Below are 19,767 nucleotides of genomic sequence, written 5' to 3' on the forward strand. Positions count from 1 at the left end.
CTACAAACATTCTAGGTAGCACAGCCTGCAGCTTGACCTTGCCCAGTCTGTGCTGGGGGCTGGTCGTCTAATCATTTATTAAGAACAGAACACATTCAGCATGTTGCAGATGTAGGTAAAGCTAAATATTGGCCTGAAATATCAAACAGCTGACTAAGACAACAGTGACTGTGTGGTAAATATATATCAGCCTCAGTGGTGCATTTAATGGGGCAGCCAGGCAGGGTTTTTTTTTTATACTGCATGTAAAATGTCTGCCATGGTATAATTCCATGTATAATTTTGGAGATAAATAAAGACTCCATTCATAAAACAAATTGATAATTTGCAAACACCACAAAATATTCGAGATCTGCTTCTTCAATAAAATGAGTAATCAGGGATATCATCTATAGTTCAGGTCAACGTTCAGTGTGTAAGATTTAGCTAAGGTTGGTTCTATTGGCAGAAATTGAATATAAAATATTTCTAATGTTTTCACTAGTGTTTCATCTTAATTGTACTAATTGTTTTCTTTACCCTGGATAGGCCCCTTTAAATTTAAATACTTTATATTTAAATTGATAGCGGGTCCTCTATGTGGAGGTCACCATTGTTTTTACAGTATCCCTGACTGGACAAACAACACCTTTTGAGTTTTTATGACAACCACCGGTTCTCTTTCAAGTTTGGAAGCAGAACATATATATATATATATACTATAACTTATAACTCTAATCATATAATTATTTAAATGTACCTGCGTGACCCTTATGCTTTTTATCTATGTACTACATATGTAGATGTGTGTTCCTTTAGGAGTTGCTCTTGAGAAAGGTTTATGTCGTCTTTACGATAAGATGACAAATCCCCCCCTGATTGCCCTGTTTTCATTGGTTGGGACTAGGTTGTTGTCTTTGTTCCCACTGTGTGCGTGGATAGAGGTGGACGCCGGTGGACAAATTGAGCGTCCCCAGGATGAAGGGAACTCGGCGGGGTTTAGGACCCGGCGGAACGCGCGGTACAATAGAGCCGTTGTGCCGTGGTGGTGGAGGAGGACAGATCGCAGCTCTGGAGATTCCCAGTGAGGGGGACACACAAAAACCATCATTGAACCCGCAGCCAGGAGCAGAGACCCAGTTTGCAGACCGTGTGTGTGCGGGTAGACGTGGCGGAACCGAAGCGGACAGCAGCGCGTGTACCGGAGGTAAGACACGGAGGGATGTGAACAATATGCCCGTGTGTCCAGCGGGGCTCCCTGTGCCAGGATTTGCCCTGGATGCTTTATCCAGGCCACGGGGCCTCCTGCTCCCACTACTACCACTGTCTGCTTTCACTGGACCCTGCCTCAGTGTGGATGTGTGTGTGATGGCTCTCTCTACATTAGACTGTGAAGCAGCTTCTCAAACCTCCGTCCTGCTGCCTCTAGGAAGTGACATCTTTGTATGGTGGTGGCGCCCATGTTTGATTTCTCCACAGTCTGCAGTGTAGCCCGCTCCAGGCCTGTGTGTGTTTGTTTGGCGCCAACCAGGATCTTTGGGCAGGGCAGCCGCTCGGCGTTAGTTCATTCAAAGCCCTCGATCTGCGTGTAGCTGCAGCTAACAATGTAGCACCGGCTAGCAGCTACATGCTAGCACATTACATGCCATATAAAACACACAGGAGACCACAGTGGATGATCCCGTTAACTCAAACCAGCGCTTTTGGAGCGCTGTGACGTCATTTCCGTGCATGTTACATCACAGCCTGCAGTCACACTACAGCTGCTCTCAGACATGTACTGAGCTCCACATCATCTCAGACTCTCATCTTCTTGTTTCTCTTCAGTGTGATGGGGGTTTAGACTAGAAAGAGCTTAGTCAGGCAACAAAAACATGGCTGAACGGCCATGTTTGACTCTCTACCAGCCAAGTCTTTGTTTGATTACATGACAGCTGTATACAGTTTGAACAGATAATAGACCCACCACAGTTTGATGATATCTTGTTTTCCTGGTTCCAAATGTAGATGTAACAAGCGCAGGCCCCTCCAGGTCTGCGGAATGAGGAAATGCTAGAAATGGATGAAAGACATGAACTCCGGAGGATGTCAGCACTTTCTCTGGTGGTTGCCTGTCACACAGATTATTCGCTCAAACACGTTAACAATAATACAGAAGTCTCTGCTGAGGTTCTGTGGTCGGAGGTTTTGTATTATTACCGTTGCGGAGATCATGTGTTTTTGTGAATAGCACATCTCACAGGCGTCAGGCCGTATCACCTAAAGCTCTCTTGAAAAAAATTGGATAGTATCCAGAGTTTTAATTAGAGGACTGTCGGGAGAAACTCCAGAGCCTCTCACTTTTGCGTTCTCACATACAGAACTTCAGGAGATAATTCGGAGTTCAGTGGTTGTCTGAAAACAGCTTCACAAATGGTGTCCGGTCTTTAACCACTGTAGGGTGTCTATCTTGAGAGTCGTTTAACATTATAACTGTTAAACGTCAACACAACTAAGTCCAGTTACCTCCTGAATATTAAAAAATCATTATCTGGTGTCGAAGCCCACAACAATGTATTGGGCCCAAATTGAAGAAAAGAATTCAGAAATTTTAGAATATTGTCATAATATTAAGAAATTTAGTCGTAATATTACAAGGTTAGTTTTATAGAAAATAGTGAGCAAGGAGAACCCATCCTCCACAGACTCCCACACTTATCTTGTCTGGAAACTACAAAATCCATTTAAATAGCTCATAGATCACAGTCAGCCATTACCTAAAATTACGTCCTCTACAAAACTGAGACAATTTCATCAAGTCTCTGTGGTTCTTTCTTCTGAATAGAAACAGTTTCTTGCACAATTGCTTGCAAAGTCCTGATACTTATAATATAAGTAAATATTTTTAAAAGTATAACTTAACAAGATGCTCCACGTTCGTCATTTAAAAAAGCAGGCTAATCCTCTCATACCCACGTCTAAAATGACATATGGTCCAAAATTTACAATTTTAATTTCATAATATTATGACTGTTTACTGCTTGTTAGTGGCCCCAATATTCTTTCTCCCAAGGTGACGTCTTCAATTTGCTGGTTTTGTCTGAGCAACCGTCCAAAATCGAAACATATTCTCTTCACAATTGTATAAATCTAAATGCTTAAAAAGCTGGATGAAACCAATAATGTTTGATTTAACTTTTTTAAATCATCAAATGTCAAGGGTTTCAGATTCATTTTGTCTTCTGAAATCACTGATTCTAATTGTCTAAATATTAATCCTCATGAGGTTCTCTCTAGTCCTGCATCAACCCTGGATTAGAGCTGAAGAATAGATTTGCCAACATATTGATTATTTTGATTGCCAGGAAAGTAATTGGCATCTATTTAATATAATTGTGTCCATTTTTGGAGTAAAGCGCTCTTCATTACTCTATCACACAGGGCTCAGTGTATTTAGACCAGGCATCTGTTAATGGCAGGTCCCTGGTCTAATGGTGACTGCTACACAGTTTGCTGCAGTGTGTCTGTGCTGTGTGACTTGTTCTTAAAAATAGCATAACGTTTCCACCTACAAACATCTTAAACATTTATGTAGACTATGATATGGAGCGGGATTGGCTTTATCCCCTCTCCCACCCCTCCTGTCCTCATGAGGAATGTGAGGCATGTCCTGTCTGTTGAAACAGTGTACTGTATTGGGGGCTACACCACGTTGAAGTTCCTACATTTCCTTTAAACAGTCATGGTTCAAACTGTGGACTTGAAAGAAAGACAACTAAGGAATTAAGCTGCTGGACTTTATTTGAATTATTCGCTGGTAATGTTAGTGGGTTAGAATATTGGCTGTTTTATTCCAAGGTCTTTGGGCCAAACCCTAATATGACAATGTAGACAGAACACATGCTTACTGTTTACATGCAAACATATTTGCTTATGTGACTCTTATATTTCTTCTTTGCAGGAAGGGAGTTGAGCAGTTAAGGGTTTATTTTCTGTCAGAGGAAACCACTAGCATGCTTTTCAACTTGAAATTTATGGTGAGTAATTATCTTTTATCGACCTCTGTAGCAATTTGAAATTAATAAGATGCTTAAAGACATGCACTGAACTCATGCACTGAGGACATCTGAAACTCTCCAGAGGGGCTGTATGTAAGAGCGCAAACATCCAAGGTCAGTTGCTCTGGACATTTTCCAGATTAACATTTGATTCCCTCAGCAAAATGTAAAAGTCAAGTCCTGACTCCTGGGCCCAGACTCAACCCCTGGCCAGAATTTTCTAGTTTACAAAATGTGATTTGAAGAGTTCATGTCTTAAAACGGCTTTACTTGAATTGAACAAATCATTTTATTCCATCTTAAATGAATTTATTTTGAACCGTGTTTTAAAGTCTTTCATCTCTTGTGCTCTGCAGGATGTTACAGGATGAAACGTCTCAGGTCCTCAAGCAGCAGCGACAGTTCTGACAATGAGAGTGAGTCATTTGCCCCTCAAGACCCCGCAGCCTGAACTGGACTGTATTTTATTATCTCCTCTGCAATTTGATCAAATCTCTTTTTCTTCATTTAGGTCCCTCAACCTCCTTCTGCTCGTCCCACAAGTATGGCGGCAAACCTGAAACCCCCGCCTCCAACCCGAAGAAACCGGCTGAAGTAAGTTCCCATCGACAACGAGCTCTGCATACTGGGTTTGTTAAATGTAATGAACAGTGTTGGACTGACTGTGTGCCGCCTCGCGTCCCCTCCCCTCTCCCAAAGGTGTTCAGAAAAGACCTGATCAGCGCCATGAAGCTGCCAGACTCGCACCATGTGTCCCCAGAGGACTACTACCTGCTGGCAGACACCTGGAAGCAGGAGTGGGAGAAGGGAGTCCAGGTGCCTGCGAGTCCGGACACCATCCCACAGCCGTCCGTCAGGTAAACACTGACTGTTACCAAAACACTATATCACTGTTTTAAGATCCTTGCAGTTCTGACAGATTTGAAATGTGTTGTCTGTGCTCAGGATTGTTGTGGAGAAGCCCAAGGAAGTCCTGTACACCCACCAGAGGAAGTACATCCAGTGCTCTTGTCAGGAGTCAACTGAACCAGGTTATGTCAACATCAAGGAGCTGGCAGAGGCCATGTGTCGCTACGATCTGGATGACATGGACCTTCACTGGCTGCACGCACTCAACCGAGAGCTTGACCGCATGGGTAAGGAGCGAGATTGTAAAGGGATTATCCATCTTAAAATTCACTTTGCACAATCCCGGTGATAGAGCACATCTACAACAGCAGACATCTGTCCCCCTGAGCCACAAATAGGAGCTTTAAGATTTGGAATCATGATGTTGTTACAGTCTAGGCTTTCTCTGACCATATGGAGCTTTGTCTCTGTGTCTCCCAGGGGAGGAACCCATAGATGAGCTGACGATGGAGCGCACCCTGGAAGCCCTGGAGAGGCAGTGCCATGGCAACATGAAGCACGCCATCGAGACAGTGGAGGGTCTGGGGATAGAGTACGACGAGGACGTTATCTGCGACGTGTGCCGCTCCCCGGACAGCGAAGAGGGGAATGACATGGTGTTCTGTGACAAGTGCAACATCTGTGTGCACCAGGTAAACATGAAAACACCTTTCAGCACTCAGGCCGCACGTGAGCTCCATGTTCGGTCATTTGATTGATCGAATATTATCAGAATGTATACTGGTCCAGTCACTACTGTCTTTGTATTCAAGAGTGGGCGAAAGGCCTGCTAAAAATATGTTTAAAAATACAAATGCACCCAAAACCAGACATCGTAGTATTTCGCAGCATATACATTTTTTTTTAGCCAGATTAGTTTAATTGGGATTTAAAAGTCTTAAAAGCTCTACAATTCAATAATCTGAAACATTGGCCTTTAGTCTGAAGTATGTTAAGATGTTTCGTAGTATGTCTTAAATATGTTTAGGAAGGTCTTAATTATGTAAGGATTTGTTTAATGCTACCTCCACCATGCTCTATGAATTTGTTTAGGGAAATGTTTTGGCGAATTGCATAGTTCCTAATGTCACCATATGTTAGAGCTTTTTCTCAACGGTGCTTATATGTACACTGTAGTAAAACTACAAAAAAACTTAAGTTGAACTGATTATTACAATGACCATCATAATTAATAATAATAACATTAGCATCGGTAGTGTGGGTGCACACAAAAGTCACACTCGCATGTATTAAATTCTGAGCGACAGGTACACAGAATAAAGAGTGGAAGAGAGAGAATTATATTGATGCCACTTGCATGTACGAACACAGCTGCACATTAAACTATGAGGTCTGTGTGGACGGTAGCAACTTTATGGACAAGAACGCTAGTGCACTAGTGAGTATGCAGGACTTGACTGGAGGCTAGTGAAGATGGACTTGGTGTAAATGATAACCCTGGCTGCTGGAGTCTGGAAATACTGGCGCCTGACCGGGGCCTTACTGTTTCCCCCTTGCACTACTCCATTGCAGTATTCAAACATTAAAAGGAAAAACAAGTATTGTTAGTACCTTAATCAAAGTGTATTTATTAATCTGTTGGTACCAATGAATCTGTCAATCACATAATGTTCTAACCTGTTCTTCTCTCCTCAGGCTTGTTACGGCATCGTCAAAGTGCCCGTTGGAAACTGGCTGTGTAGGACGTGCGTCCTCGGCATCGACCCGCAGTGCCTTCTGTGTCCCCAGAAGGGCGGTGCCATGAAGGCAACACGTGCCGGCACCAAGTGGGCCCATGTGAGCTGTGCCCTGTGGATACCAGAGGTAACAACCAGTCTCCTCTGCGAGACCTCTTGACCTCACTAGGCAGTTTTACATTAATAACCCCGTCAACATTCTCAGACCACACTGAATGTTTTGCTGCCGTGCAGGTGAGCATCGCGTGTCCTGAGAGGATGGAGCCCATCACCAAAGTCTCCCACATCCCACCCAGCCGCTGGTCTCTCATCTGCAGTCTGTGTAAACTGAAGACCGGTGCATGTATCCAGGTGAGTGTGAATCTGTGCATTCATGGGTGTCACCATAACAACACAGTAAATGTAAACATTAACGGTGCTATAAGTAAGTTTTCAATGCTGCCAGCCGTGGTTTCTCTGTGGGAGCAGCTGGAGGTGATGGCCACTTACTTGGTTTTAATACTGGCTGTGTGCAAAGTGTAAAAAAGTAAGCCTTTCCACAAATTCCTCTTCTCCAAGAAGTTGGTTTCTTGATCCTTCGAGGACATTGCAGTTGTAGCAGTTCATTCAAATACAGTGGAAATGTAAACGTGTGTTAACCAAACTTGTGCATTTTTACTTTTCTCCATCTAATTTCAACACTATATCTTGTTTACACTTTAATTGCAACAAAAAAATGTTACGAATAATGAGGTGTCCAAATTTTCGACAAATACGGGAAATTTCCAAACCAAATCATGGTAACTCGAGTAATGAAAGGAACATTGGTTTTCTTTAAAACAACCATTATTTCCCCTCCGCTCGCAGTGCTCTGTAAAGAACTGCACCACTCCTTTCCATGTGACATGTGCCTTCGAGCACAGCCTGGAGATGAAGACCATCTTGGACGAAGGGGATGAGGTCAAGTTCAAGTCTTTCTGCCTCAAGCACAGCAAATGCAAACCTGGGGAGGCCAGCCTGAGCCCGGCACGCTCCAAACCCCCCATAGAGGTGGTGAAGGTGGGCCAGCGGGCGCAGAGACTACATGAGCTGGAGGAGGAGTTTTACAGTCTGATCCAGCCGGACGAGCTGGCCCGGGCCCTCGGGCTCTCTCAGCGCTTGGTGGACTTCATCTACCATTACTGGAAACTGAAGAGGAAAGGGAGCTTTAACAAAGCTCTGCTGCCCCCTAAAGAGGAGGAGGAGAACCTGGTGCTGCAGCCTCAGGAGGACAGCATCCACACACGCATGCGGATGTTCATGCACTTGCGACAGGATTTAGAGAGGGTGGGTGCTTTATTTCTCACTGCAGTGTGTTGTTTCCTGGAGTGCTGAGTCTCAGCTTTTTTTCTGCTTAGTCTAGGACATTTCTCTGTTCACACTGTATTTGTTGTCTTAATTTTATTCATACTATAGTTTGCCTATTCCTAATGTTTTTTTTGGGTTTTTCTAGGAGGCTGACAGATTATGTGCTTGAATTCACGTTTTATTCTATTAACAGAAATCACATTTTACTATGGTAGATGCTGAGCAGTAGAGTTAGCATATTCTATATATTTTGTCAATTTTATTGATAAATATATCCATCACAGAAATCTCTCCATACAGCCACAGTGCTCTGAACAACTTAAAGCTTCTGTCTTGCTCAGACTCACAAACTGAAAAAGTGAATTTCCAGAGCTGACTTCTGATGCTACACAAATCAAATTGTTTGTGTATTATGACACAGAATTATAGCTTATATTATATCAACACACCGTTCAAACCCGGAGTTGTAAAACTAAAACTGAAAACCAGATAAATGTTTTCATAGGGCGTTTTAGACCCTTAAGAGAAAAAAAACAGCCACATAACATTTCTGCAGTATGAGCCTGAAGGTTGTTATTGAGGGAGGAGGAGGAGAGGTTCTCACAGTTTTCTCTTCAGGTTCATATAATGATGATGTGCTACTGTACCATTTTTCAAACACTTGTGAGAAGAGAAGGCGTCGTAATGTGAGCTTCACAAGGCAAGGGATTGGCTGGTTTACTACCACCCACCTCAGGGGATGTTGCCTCTGTGTGTGCTGTGCATAATAGCAGACCCGACTAGTTGTTCATGAAATTAGTTGCCAACTATTTAATTTTAATTGATTAAATCAATTTAATGTTACAGTCCTAGGAAAAAAACTAAAGGAAATGAAATGATGAACTCGTGTGATGAACCCTCTTACCTGACACGCCGTCATGTCCGTGTTCTGCAGGTGAGGAATCTGTGTTACATGGTGAGTCGGCGGGAGAAGCTGAAGCTGCTGCAGAGTAAATCCCAGGAGCAGATGTTTAACTTGCATCTGCAGCTAATGAACCAAGAGCAGTCTGCTGGTGAGATGCCTATTTCGTTATTGTTATCTGTTTGGTAATATTATGTTGTGATCGGCAATAACTGATCTTCAACGTTTTGTCTCCCTTCATCCAAAGGCCTTCCTGCTTCATTCCCAGTGGAGAGTACACTGTTCCGTCCTCCTCCGCGGATTACTCTAAAGCTAAAAATGCCCAAAGCTTCAAATCTTGGAAACGGGAATTGCAGTTCCAAATCTGGTAATGGGCCACTGTGTCCGGACAATAGGGGTAATGTTTCAGAATACACAGGGGAGGGGCTTGGTCAGGGGAAACCTCAAATGCATGGCCGTGTTCGGCGAGACGAGCGATCCAACGGCCGACTGGCTTCCTCGAGCCACTCCATCAACCCAACGCTGCCTGTTAAACCAACCGGCAAACCGCTATCCCTACACGCTGCACTCCACGGCCACTCGTCCAACAGCAACGGCAAGCTGGAGCAGGACCGAGCAAAGTCTAACGGCCGCCTAGAGAAGTTTGCGGCCCAGAGGGACAGCTCCTGCCAGACTCCCATTCACCAGGACACCTCAAACGACAAGAGCAGCTTTCGTAAGTCTGCCATAGAGCACTTCGGCAGGTCATTCAAAGAGGCAACCATTAACCTGGTACGGACCACAGAGGACCTGAGGGCCTCTGACAAACTGTCCCGCAAAGTGTCTTCCAAGGAGCGACTGTGGGCTAAACCCGTGTCTGAACACAAGGTGAAAAGCGGGCGAGCGTACCAGGACAGTGACGGATACTGTCCCGACCTGGAGCTCAGTGACTCAGAGCCAGAGGCCAAAGGACGGCACCAACGGCAGGTGGACACTCCGAGGGAAGGGGTCAGTCGGGGGAAACAGTCGCTGGGCTCCCGGCACCCCATGCAAAGGTGACGGCTGTGTTTTCTTTCTTTTTTTGTCATTGTTGTAGTTTTTTTACTCTTCTCACTGCCACTGATGTCTCCCGACCCTCTGGCAGACTTCCTAAGTGCCAGGCTGCCTCTCTGAACACATTTCAATCAGGGACCAGACCAAGACCCAGCGCTCACGTTGCCGTTCACACGAACCAGAAGATGTTTGATGGTTTTTGCCGTTGATAGTTGCCCAGTAGAGTTCACGAGAAGCGTAGCTGTTACAGTGTTGATTTAACCGGAACAAATCTGTCTTCTGAGATTATCATGCTTGCCTTTTGTTTATGGCCAGCATCACATTTTGTATTAAACAGCCCTTTTCCCCTGTACACAGGCTCAATCTGCCTTTGACAAAAACTGTTGTACATACATTGTTCAAATTGGGATGTAAATGTTGTGTAACTGAAACACATGTTCCACTTAATTGATCCTTCAATGTCACTGTGGCCAGATATTAAAACTGAAACAGCTAATGGGAATCCTGTAGAGAACTCCAGCATCTACTCCACCTGTTTCCATTGTTTTCCTCAAAGGTGACTGACATGGTGGTTTCTACAATCGTCAAATAGTGGAGTCATGTAATTCTTAAACATGAATGCCTTTTGTGTAGGATTACACTTCCCCAGAGTGAGGACCTTCAGTTTTTGCAGGTGTTAAAACAATCAGATTCTGGCCTATAAGGGAGAAAATGCCAGAAAATATAACTGCATCCATCGGGAATGACTTGAAACTGGATGCATAAAGGCAAAGACTGAGTACAGCTCTTTCCTCAGATAGTAACATGATCAGCCTTTATCAACTGTTTTATTTTTATTGAAAATTGAGGAGCTTGCCAAATATGAACCAATTTTTAATACAAAAACTATTTTATTTAATAAAAAAAAGCTGAACGTCTCTTACACAGCTGTGACTTTATAAAAACAGCTGTACAGAAACTGCCTAAATGACTAACATTGTAAAAGTTTACCAAACTATGATTTGAAGAGGACATGTGATCACACAGGGCAGTGTGATGGTGCAGCAGCTGGCACTACTGCTTCACAGCAAGAAACGGTTTACATTGGCTACTCCGGACACTTCAGCTTCCAACCATAATCCCCCTGCCAAACAAATGCAGTGTAGCTTAGGTTAACTGGAGACTGTACTTTGAAGGTGTGGGGTGAATGGTTGTTTGCCTCTGTATGTTGGCCCTGTGATGTCTGTGGACCTGTCCATGGTGTAAGTCAGGGTGAATCCTTCATTTTGCCCAATCTCAGCTGCGATTGGCTCCCGCTCCCTCAGAACTCTCAAATGTAGAAGCTGTATAGATGAAGAACAAATACCAGTCCTTATGCCTCCATGCAAACGACAGCTGTGGAGACATGTTTCCATTTTGTCCGACCCTAAGACCCATTGTTGTGAACGCGATATCTCAGGAACGCCATGATGGAATTTCTTCAAATTTGGCACAAATGTTCACTTGGACTCGAGGATGAGAGAGGTTCAGTATTTGTTGGTCAAAGGTCACTTTGACCTCACAATGTTCTAAACCATTTTGGCAATAAGAATTACAGCAGAGTGTTCATGGGTGCAGGGAGGTCTGGTTATGTAATATAATTCAACACCATAACTCTGACAGAATAAACACAAAAACAATCTTGTGATATTTGTTTGGTACCTAGCTGCAGTATTCACGTGGCATAATTCAGTTGTAATGTCAGTACGTAACAGATTGATTCAAATATACCAATAAACACAGTTGAAATAAACAGTTGCAAAGGGGGTGTTACACCTGAGTTGACCATTCAGAACAAGGTCGAGTAAAAACACCTTCTCAAATGAGGGAAGAGGAAGTAGGTGAAACTGAATCGGTTTCCTCACCTCTAACACTAACTGAGAGCAGGGAGGTTCATGCCGGTGAACATTACCAGAAGTAGACGCACTACTTGTTCCGTAAACCAGAAACTTTATATGCTGAAGTGAAACATGGTTTTCAGCTCTGACCTACGCTATGTAATCATTTCACAACTGCATTGTGTGTGTGTGTGATTTTCCTCCTGTGCAGCATCAACTAACACTGTCAATGCATTTTTGTTCAGTTCACCTTCTCAAAACAAACAGTCAAGGACTGAGGTGGATTGTCAATGTAAAACAGGTGCATAATTCAACACTCACATCCAACACTTTTTTTACCCGACAATAAGGGCCCACATGCATTTGAACGTGCTATGTTATGTTTCTCCTTTTGAAGGTAAAGTTTTCAAATAAAATGTTAATTAAATAATTGTGTTCTTTGTGTAAATAGATGAATTTTATGAAAGTGGATTTGTTCTGAAGTCTGGTATTAGGAAGGAAAACCTGGATAAATGAATGACTACTGACAAAAAACACAGGCAGGGTAGGCTACATGAAATTGTTCCATTGTTTATTATTTCATGATTTTTATTAGCTATTTAGATGATTGGCTAAATGTCGGCAGTATCAAACATAGCAACTGCACAGTGTGTAGCAAGGCCAAGCTATTAAATGTTATACCTGTGGTTTTCTGTCACCTTAAGTGTGTCAGTGTGACAGCACCAGGAAAGTGTTTACACTAAAGGAAAAGCAGCCATTAATAATGTGTTTACTTTCACATGTACTTGTACTAATGATACTCATCAGTTTGTCTGGTTTGCTTCACCACACTGGTTAGTGCTGTTTCAGGGTTTATTGACAAACTGGAAAAGCTGAGCAAGACCTGACCAAGCCGAATGATCACAAACAAGCAGATGATCAGTTTCTGGGAAATCTGTTTTAGCACAAAGGTTAACCTCAGATTAAATGAAATAGGGTATGTTGAAATTCTTCAATCAAACAGATATCTTTTGCATCTATCTTGCATATCTAGAAAAAGTGACCACATCTGACTGGTTGGGATTTGCAGATACAAAGGGTGTAGTCCTGCCTGTATGGAGAACAAACATTCTTCTAGTGATAATGCAGGTCAGCAGTTCAAATTCTTTCACCTCATAAAGCAAAGCTACTGTGTGTCTTGTTATGACCTCTTTTCACATATCGCACATACAGAGGTGTGTGTGTGTCCAGTTTGTACCTTGCCTTCAGTGGTCTGATGAAGGTACACTTTATGAAATTGTTAAATAAAAAAAGAAGTGCACGTGTCAAAAAATACACCGAATTTTTCAGCAGCAATATTTTGAACAAAGTTACCATCTAAGACACCAAAGTGTGTTGATCCCCCCCCCTGGTACCTGGCTGGAGAACAGGTCACAACTCCCACCTCCTTTATGTTAGTAGGACATGGACTAAACTAAAAAGTACACTTCAAATTAATTGTATCACACTGATGTATGCCAAATTGCAATTTGTCCAAGGTTTGGTTTGAATTAGTAATGTGATGTTTGAGGGTGAGCTACACAGGCTCCATCCCTCCATCGCTACTGTGCAGACTCTGGCACCACATGACGTCAACTATGCAAGATGGCAGCGTTCACATCTGGGATATTTAGGCCTGATTTCTGGATACGGTCAGTTCTGTGTATTAAATTCAACATGTCATCTACATTTCATCTGATAAACTACAGCAGGGGTCAGTGACTGGATCAAACCCTGGGTCAAATTTTCAGATGATTTATCGTTTTAAATTTGTTTATTTCTCCAAGACAAATATTCAAAGTAGTCACGAGACATGCTCTCCGTCATGGCAACAACTTTCATAGAAAAACTTCCTCTTTAGCTATTACTCTTCAAAATAATATAAGTACTGAGACATAAACCTCTAAAGATAGTTGAAGAGAACTCCAACTCCTAGCCAACATGCAATATATGAAAAACCGACACCAGCTCAAAAATAATTTTAACTTGTCTATAAACCACATATGTGAAAACGCTTTCATTTTATGATAAACACTGACTATAAAATCTTGCACTGCAGATAAGCCAGGTAGGATGAACGCACAGTTTTCTAACTTCATTTTGCACCATGGACTGTTTACAGAAAGCTCTGCACACACACAACAACAAGTGACAGTGTATTGTAGAACTGTTTGAGGAGGACGCACTCTTGGGGGAAAAAAGGAAGGAATAATTCTGAAGTAGCTGCAGACACAGGGGAACAGCACATTCTGACAAACAAGTTAAAACTTACACGATACTGATCATAAAAAAATCTATAAAGACAGACAACAATGGAAGTGTTACAAACATAAGGTCGCTCATAGAAAACACTGGGCTGTTTATAAGAAGCCCACACAACGCCCAGGACACAACAATAAAAAGTGTATATATATGTATATATATATATATATATACATATATAAAAGTGTATATATATGTATATATATATATACACTTTTTATTGTGCTGCTTAGAACTGTTTGAGGAGGACTCACTCATAAAGTGTATATATATATTGTAGAAATACATTAGATTACTTATACATTTGATTTGTATTCCACTTTTTAAGGAGCTCAAAGACACTATACATAGAACGGAAGGTTCGCACCAACGTGTTTCACAATGACAATGCTAACAGACCAATATTTAGCGAGCAGCAACTATGTTAAAAATGTTTCCTGTCTACATTAACCGTGCAAAAACATTTGGCCATTAGCCTGAAAGAAAGGCAGAGGGTGCTGAGGATGCCATTAGTTCAGTTTGATAGTATTGGACGAACTGTAATGACCAGATAATGACTCCTACAGGTCAGGTCATAGCCTGTATCAGCCCTGACCACACCCCTCAGCAGGGGGTCTGACCTGTGGGGGGGAACCACCACGTGTGTCTGAGATGCTGGAGCAGCATCTCTCTGCTCGGTGTGTGTCAGAGGACATCAGCTCCGGGTCTCTTTAAGAGGAGTATCTGCTGATCTGTCAGCAGGCTCGGTGCCGCCCTCCCTGCTGCACATCCTGCTGCAGCCCAGGGGACCGACTAGCACCCGGCCGCCTGTCCCACACGCTGTCCGGTGCACCACAGCATTACTATACGTGGACATGTTTTGGATAATCGACAGTCGACGTTAAGGAGAATGCGCCGGGCATATGGTCCCCGCTCTTCCGGGATTCGCAGGTAACCGGCGGACTGAAGGATCGCGGCCACGCTGCTTCTCTGGATATCATTAACATCCTCCTCACCCCCGGCCATGTGTGTTGCTCAGCCATGACATGTTGTGACGCTGCGGGATGGACGACTTCTCCCGGCTGTAGTTTCGCAGTGACCGAGTTGGGTGGTTGACGGGGAGGAGGACACAGCGGCTCTCTGATCAGTGAGTGTGAGACAAACAGGACTACACCTCTGTCATGTTGACTGACTCACACTGATCCCAACCATTCACACCCACCACAGTGTCATGTGTGTCTGCCTGTGTGCTGTAACATGATAACAGCCTCCAGAAGTGGAAACCCTGAACACTGATCTCTGTGCAGACACTGGAGCTCGGTATGTCCAGCCTGAGTGAGCTGCCCATGGAGAGCTGGATGTCTCACCTGCCCTGTGCTCTGTGGGACACCCCCCTGTACCACCTGGCCATCCCAGGTAGGCTGCCACAGATCTGCTCACTGCATGTTAGACAGTGACTGAATGGTGTTGTTGGAAATATGTGTGCCGTGAGTGGTTTGATCCACCTGGCTCCTGTTTGAAGGGTGACCCTGCCGAGCTGCGTGCACTGCCATTAAAGAAAACAAATGCAAACAAAGAAACCAGCCTCACCGGTTTGACAGCACATAAGCAGCATAACAGTGTAACAAAGAAGTAAAACATGTACCTATTAAGAATTGATTAATTGTACATGTTTGCACATGCATCATTAAGAAATGTGCTGCAGCCAACACATGTAGCAATCCACGATGTTTATTTGCAGCCACACGTGTCACATAAAATGATTACAAAGGTTTTACCCTTAGCCTGTTTTTGTTATTATTATTCCATAGGCATCAATTTTTTGTTACAAACCTTAACAGGACATAAAACAACACAACTGTGAGGAATAGACTTTAAGTTTTGCACTTCACATCTCTCATGTAAAATCTTGTATGGGGCCGGATCAAGTAAATCCGCCTTGACTATTCAAATGAAAATGTATCTTGTTGCATCCTGAGGGAATATGTGAATAACCATTTGTCTAATGGTGATTATGTGTATTATCTTCACCCCAATTAGGCAGCCACAATGCAATAACCTACTGTCTGGATATGAATGACAGATCCCCAGTTGACCTCACCCAACCAGACTTGCTTCAAAAGCTGGACAAATACATGAAGCCGCTTATTCGACCATTTGTCTACAAGTGGGCTGTAACCCAGGTAACGGATCACAGAAAAAGATGCACAAGATACTTGATGGTGAAATTATGATTTTTTTAAAGCTGGGCCTCCTCTAATGAATTCCTTGATGCGTGTCTTGTAGGAGTACACTATAAAGCAGCAGCTGGACTGTGGGGTCAGATACTGTGACCTGAGGATTGCACACAGGCCCAATGACAGCTCCAGCGATCTGTATTTCTACCACGGTGTTTACACCACACTGACTGTGGAGGTACAATTACACACAACCATGATACATTCATGGTCTGCAGAGCCTCATCACTGCAGTAAGATGTTTAATTGTCTTGCTCCTGCTTTGTAAGTTTTGAATGTAGTGAAGTTCCTGCAGTAGAGTCTTCACATGCACCTCCATAACAGGAAACATGTGAACAACCACACACAGACCCTTTTTATTCGGTCTATCAGCCACTCATGGTCGTGTAGTAGACTCATGGGTGAATGCCAACAAACTCATCCTTTAAAGCACCTGACCCTGGGGATGTTCCTTCCCAGATAGCATACAGATGTGGGCCACTTCACGCAATGCTGCAGCACCTCCGACCCTAGAGTTGTAAATGGTGAATATGGTCCAATTAGCACAAAACAAATTCTTGCCCCCTATGGCACCTTTAGTTGACATGCGGTATTGCTATGGTTTAGTTGTGGCCCAGGTCTGGCAAACAGGAGTGGACCACAGAAGTGCCATCACTCCACACGGTTTGTGGCTGGATGTTGGCCTTTTTTGGTCCAAAATAATTCAGCTAATTGGGTTGTGCACTATTTAACTTTTAACCAAGGCTGAGAATTGTGATTTAAAAGCAGACTAAACGGCACCTTGTGTTTTTCCTGACAGACTGTTCTCCTGGAGATAAGAGAGTGGCTGGACGCTCATCCCAAAGAGGTGGTCATTCTCTCCTTCAGCCACTTCCTGGGCCTGAGCCCGGAGCTCCACATGCTGCTGCTCACAACCATACGCAACGTTTTCACCTCCAAACTCTGTCCCAAAACGGTACAACCTCTCCTGCAGACTAAGACAGGCAATATTCTTTATTTTGTTTAATAGCTTTAATGTTTGTTTTTAAAACACGATTTTCTGTTGATTTCAGGAAGCGTTAACTCTTCGAAACCTGTGGGCTGTTGGCTACCAGGTGATAGTTTCCTATGAGCACAATATTGCCAGTTGTCACAGTGAGCTGTGGCCACATGTTCCTTACTGGTGGGCCAATAAATGCAAAGCTGAGGCTCTTATTGAGGAGTTTGAGAACAGGAAGCCACATGGCAGACCAGGTAATCTGCTGCTGATGGACTACCAGACACAGGCTGGACAGCAATGCTCGAGTTTTTTGTTAATGCTGTGATCGATCATATCATATCATAATATCATGTGTATTATTTTGTGTTTCAGGAGGTCTCTTTGTCACAGGAATTAATCTGACCGAGGACTTGAAATACATCTGCACTCACCCGACAGAGTCCCTGAAGGACCTGGTGACGTCCACGTATCCGACGCTGCTCAGCTGGGTCAAAGAGCAGACGCCCGGCTCCAGGGTGGGCTCCCTCAACATCATCGCTGGGGACTTCATCACAGAGAGCCACTTTGTACCAACTGTTGTTATGCTGAATGAGAAACTACTGAAATGGTCCTCATGACTTTTCACCAGAATGCATTATTTTACAAAAAAGAAAATGTGAATCACAGCATGAAAAACCCACACACAAGCTTGTTTTGTTAAACGTGAAGGGGGAAAAAGTACTTGAATAGTTTATTTAAACATAAATGCACCTATTGGAGGCAGTGAAATGTACATTTCATTTTTTAAATTGCTTGAAAACAGACGTTTGGTATTTTGACCTGCATTTGTTTGTTTACATTCAGTTCACTCTTTATGCAATGCATTGTTTTCAGCAAGGTGACCAGTGGTGCCCAAAGCAATAATGATACTACTAATCTCACCTTATCACCGCAGGCATTTTAAAAGAGTAAGCACAATATATTCAAAGAGCACATAAGTCTGTAATGTAGAAACTTTTCTAAATGTGAGCAGAAGTTTGAGAAGCAACCTAACTTTACCACCAACTGCACACGTACTGTATGTGTCCATAGAGAATGTAGAGGAGACAGGAAACTGCATGGAAATCTTATTTGCATGAACCAAACCTGGTTTGTTCTACTTACTACTGACTTTAGGTAACAAGTTAGGCTTGATTTAAAGTAATACTGCACCACTGTGCCTGTGGAAATGAGCTTTTTGAATAAACCTGAGCATTTTTAAGCTGATTATCTCACTTTATTTACTCACTATTCAGACAGGGGACATGGACTACTAAATATACAAGTAACTGCGATGATGAAAAATGGAATACAAACTTAAGTTGAATTCAAAACCTTATTATCTTTGTGCCAAAAACTGTAATTTGACTGAGCATTTGCAGGACTTGTGTCAGGATGAGGTGATGATCATGTTTAGAGATGAAAATTTGATTGTAAAAAGGAAATTGCATGTACTGTTGCAACAATCTTTTTAAATGGTGTTAACCTACGTTTCAATGTATAGAGATGTCAACAGTTTTTTCTCCCCAGATCACCAACAAATGATATGAACTTTGTTTCCAGCTCTGTTGTTGTTATGTAGGATTGATCTGTTAATTGATCAGTGTATTGACCTGACTCCTGCTGACGACTGATGGCATAGTTAGATTTAGACAGCCACACAATATTTTACCTCAACATCTAAGTCCTTAACAGTCATAATGTGTTCATGTATTTTATTCTATATAACATGCTACTGATCTTTAAAATGTACAATTTCTGTTTAATCCACTTGACAAGGTCTGACCCACAGAATCAGTAAACCAGAGTCTACAGTTATCTCAGTAGCATGGTCTGGCATGTGTTTAAGGATAAATCCAATTATACTTGAAGAGTTAAAGAACTCAGATAGAATTATGAATGTCCAGAATCTTTTTTTTTTATTGATACTGTAATTATTAAATCAAAAACTTTGCTGTATTCTGCTTCCTTTTTTGTCGTTTTTCTACATCAAGTTGGCTGCTTCTTAATTGATTTCTCCTGCCAGTCTCTTGGTTACAAAATTTGTCTAATGATAATGATGATAATGGGCCCCTGTGAGAATACAGCAGAAGATCCTCTGCAGGATGCACCATGAGCGAGTGGGTGTGTTCATGACATTTCTAATGCCAAACAAAATAAAAACAATAAACAAATTATAAAAAATAAAATCAGGAGAAAAGGCGCAACCATACGCATAGAAGACACCGACGAAGATGTTTTTCTCTCTCTACATTCGTCACACAGTATTTTCACATTGTTTAAACTGTTGGCTTTCTTGTAAATGTTCTTTGTAAAGTCTACACTTTATTAAGTGAATGGCTTTGACGTAAAGTATTCAAGTTTTATTGAAATTCACTGAACCTCCTAATGAGGCCCCATGTCAGTATATTACAGCAAATTGTTTATGTCTGTCATGTGTATTTCTTCCTCTTCTTTTTTCGCGAGGGGTGGGGCTGGGTTGGGGGGGGGGGGGGATGTCGATGTGTTTTTGCCGCCGTTTTGCCCATCAATCTCAAAGTCCCTTGAAACGCCCCTGG

General features: G+C 42.7%; 2 protein-coding genes across 2 annotated transcripts; both read left to right on the top strand.

Annotated features, from left to right (window-relative positions):
• Positions 1-1,017: 1,017 nt before the first annotated feature.
• Positions 1,018-11,620, top strand: jade3 (jade family PHD finger 3). The gene is made up of 13 exons (XM_062395260.1): positions 1,018-1,186; positions 3,920-3,995; positions 4,373-4,432; positions 4,528-4,610; positions 4,716-4,873; positions 4,962-5,152; positions 5,346-5,557; positions 6,561-6,728; positions 6,836-6,952; positions 7,448-7,906; positions 8,862-8,979; positions 9,076-9,862; positions 9,952-11,620. The coding sequence occupies exons 3-13, from the start codon at positions 4,384-4,386 to the stop codon at positions 10,067-10,069; spliced, it is 2,460 nt and encodes an 819-aa protein (XP_062251244.1). The 5' UTR covers positions 1,018-1,186; positions 3,920-3,995; positions 4,373-4,383; the 3' UTR covers positions 10,070-11,620.
• A 3,172-nt stretch (positions 11,621-14,792) lies between these two features.
• plcxd1 (phosphatidylinositol-specific phospholipase C, X domain containing 1) lies at positions 14,793-19,157 on the top strand. The gene is made up of 7 exons (XM_062394812.1): positions 14,793-15,122; positions 15,283-15,391; positions 16,016-16,158; positions 16,262-16,390; positions 17,012-17,167; positions 17,265-17,445; positions 17,564-19,157. The coding sequence occupies exons 2-7, from the start codon at positions 15,298-15,300 to the stop codon at positions 17,806-17,808; spliced, it is 948 nt and encodes a 315-aa protein (XP_062250796.1). The 5' UTR covers positions 14,793-15,122; positions 15,283-15,297; the 3' UTR covers positions 17,809-19,157.
• The last annotated feature ends 610 nt before the right edge of the window (positions 19,158-19,767 follow it).

Source organism: Platichthys flesus, chromosome 9 (assembly GCF_949316205.1).
Source record: "Platichthys flesus chromosome 9, fPlaFle2.1, whole genome shotgun sequence".
In the NCBI taxonomy this organism is placed as follows: domain Eukaryota; kingdom Metazoa; phylum Chordata; class Actinopteri; order Pleuronectiformes; family Pleuronectidae; genus Platichthys; species Platichthys flesus.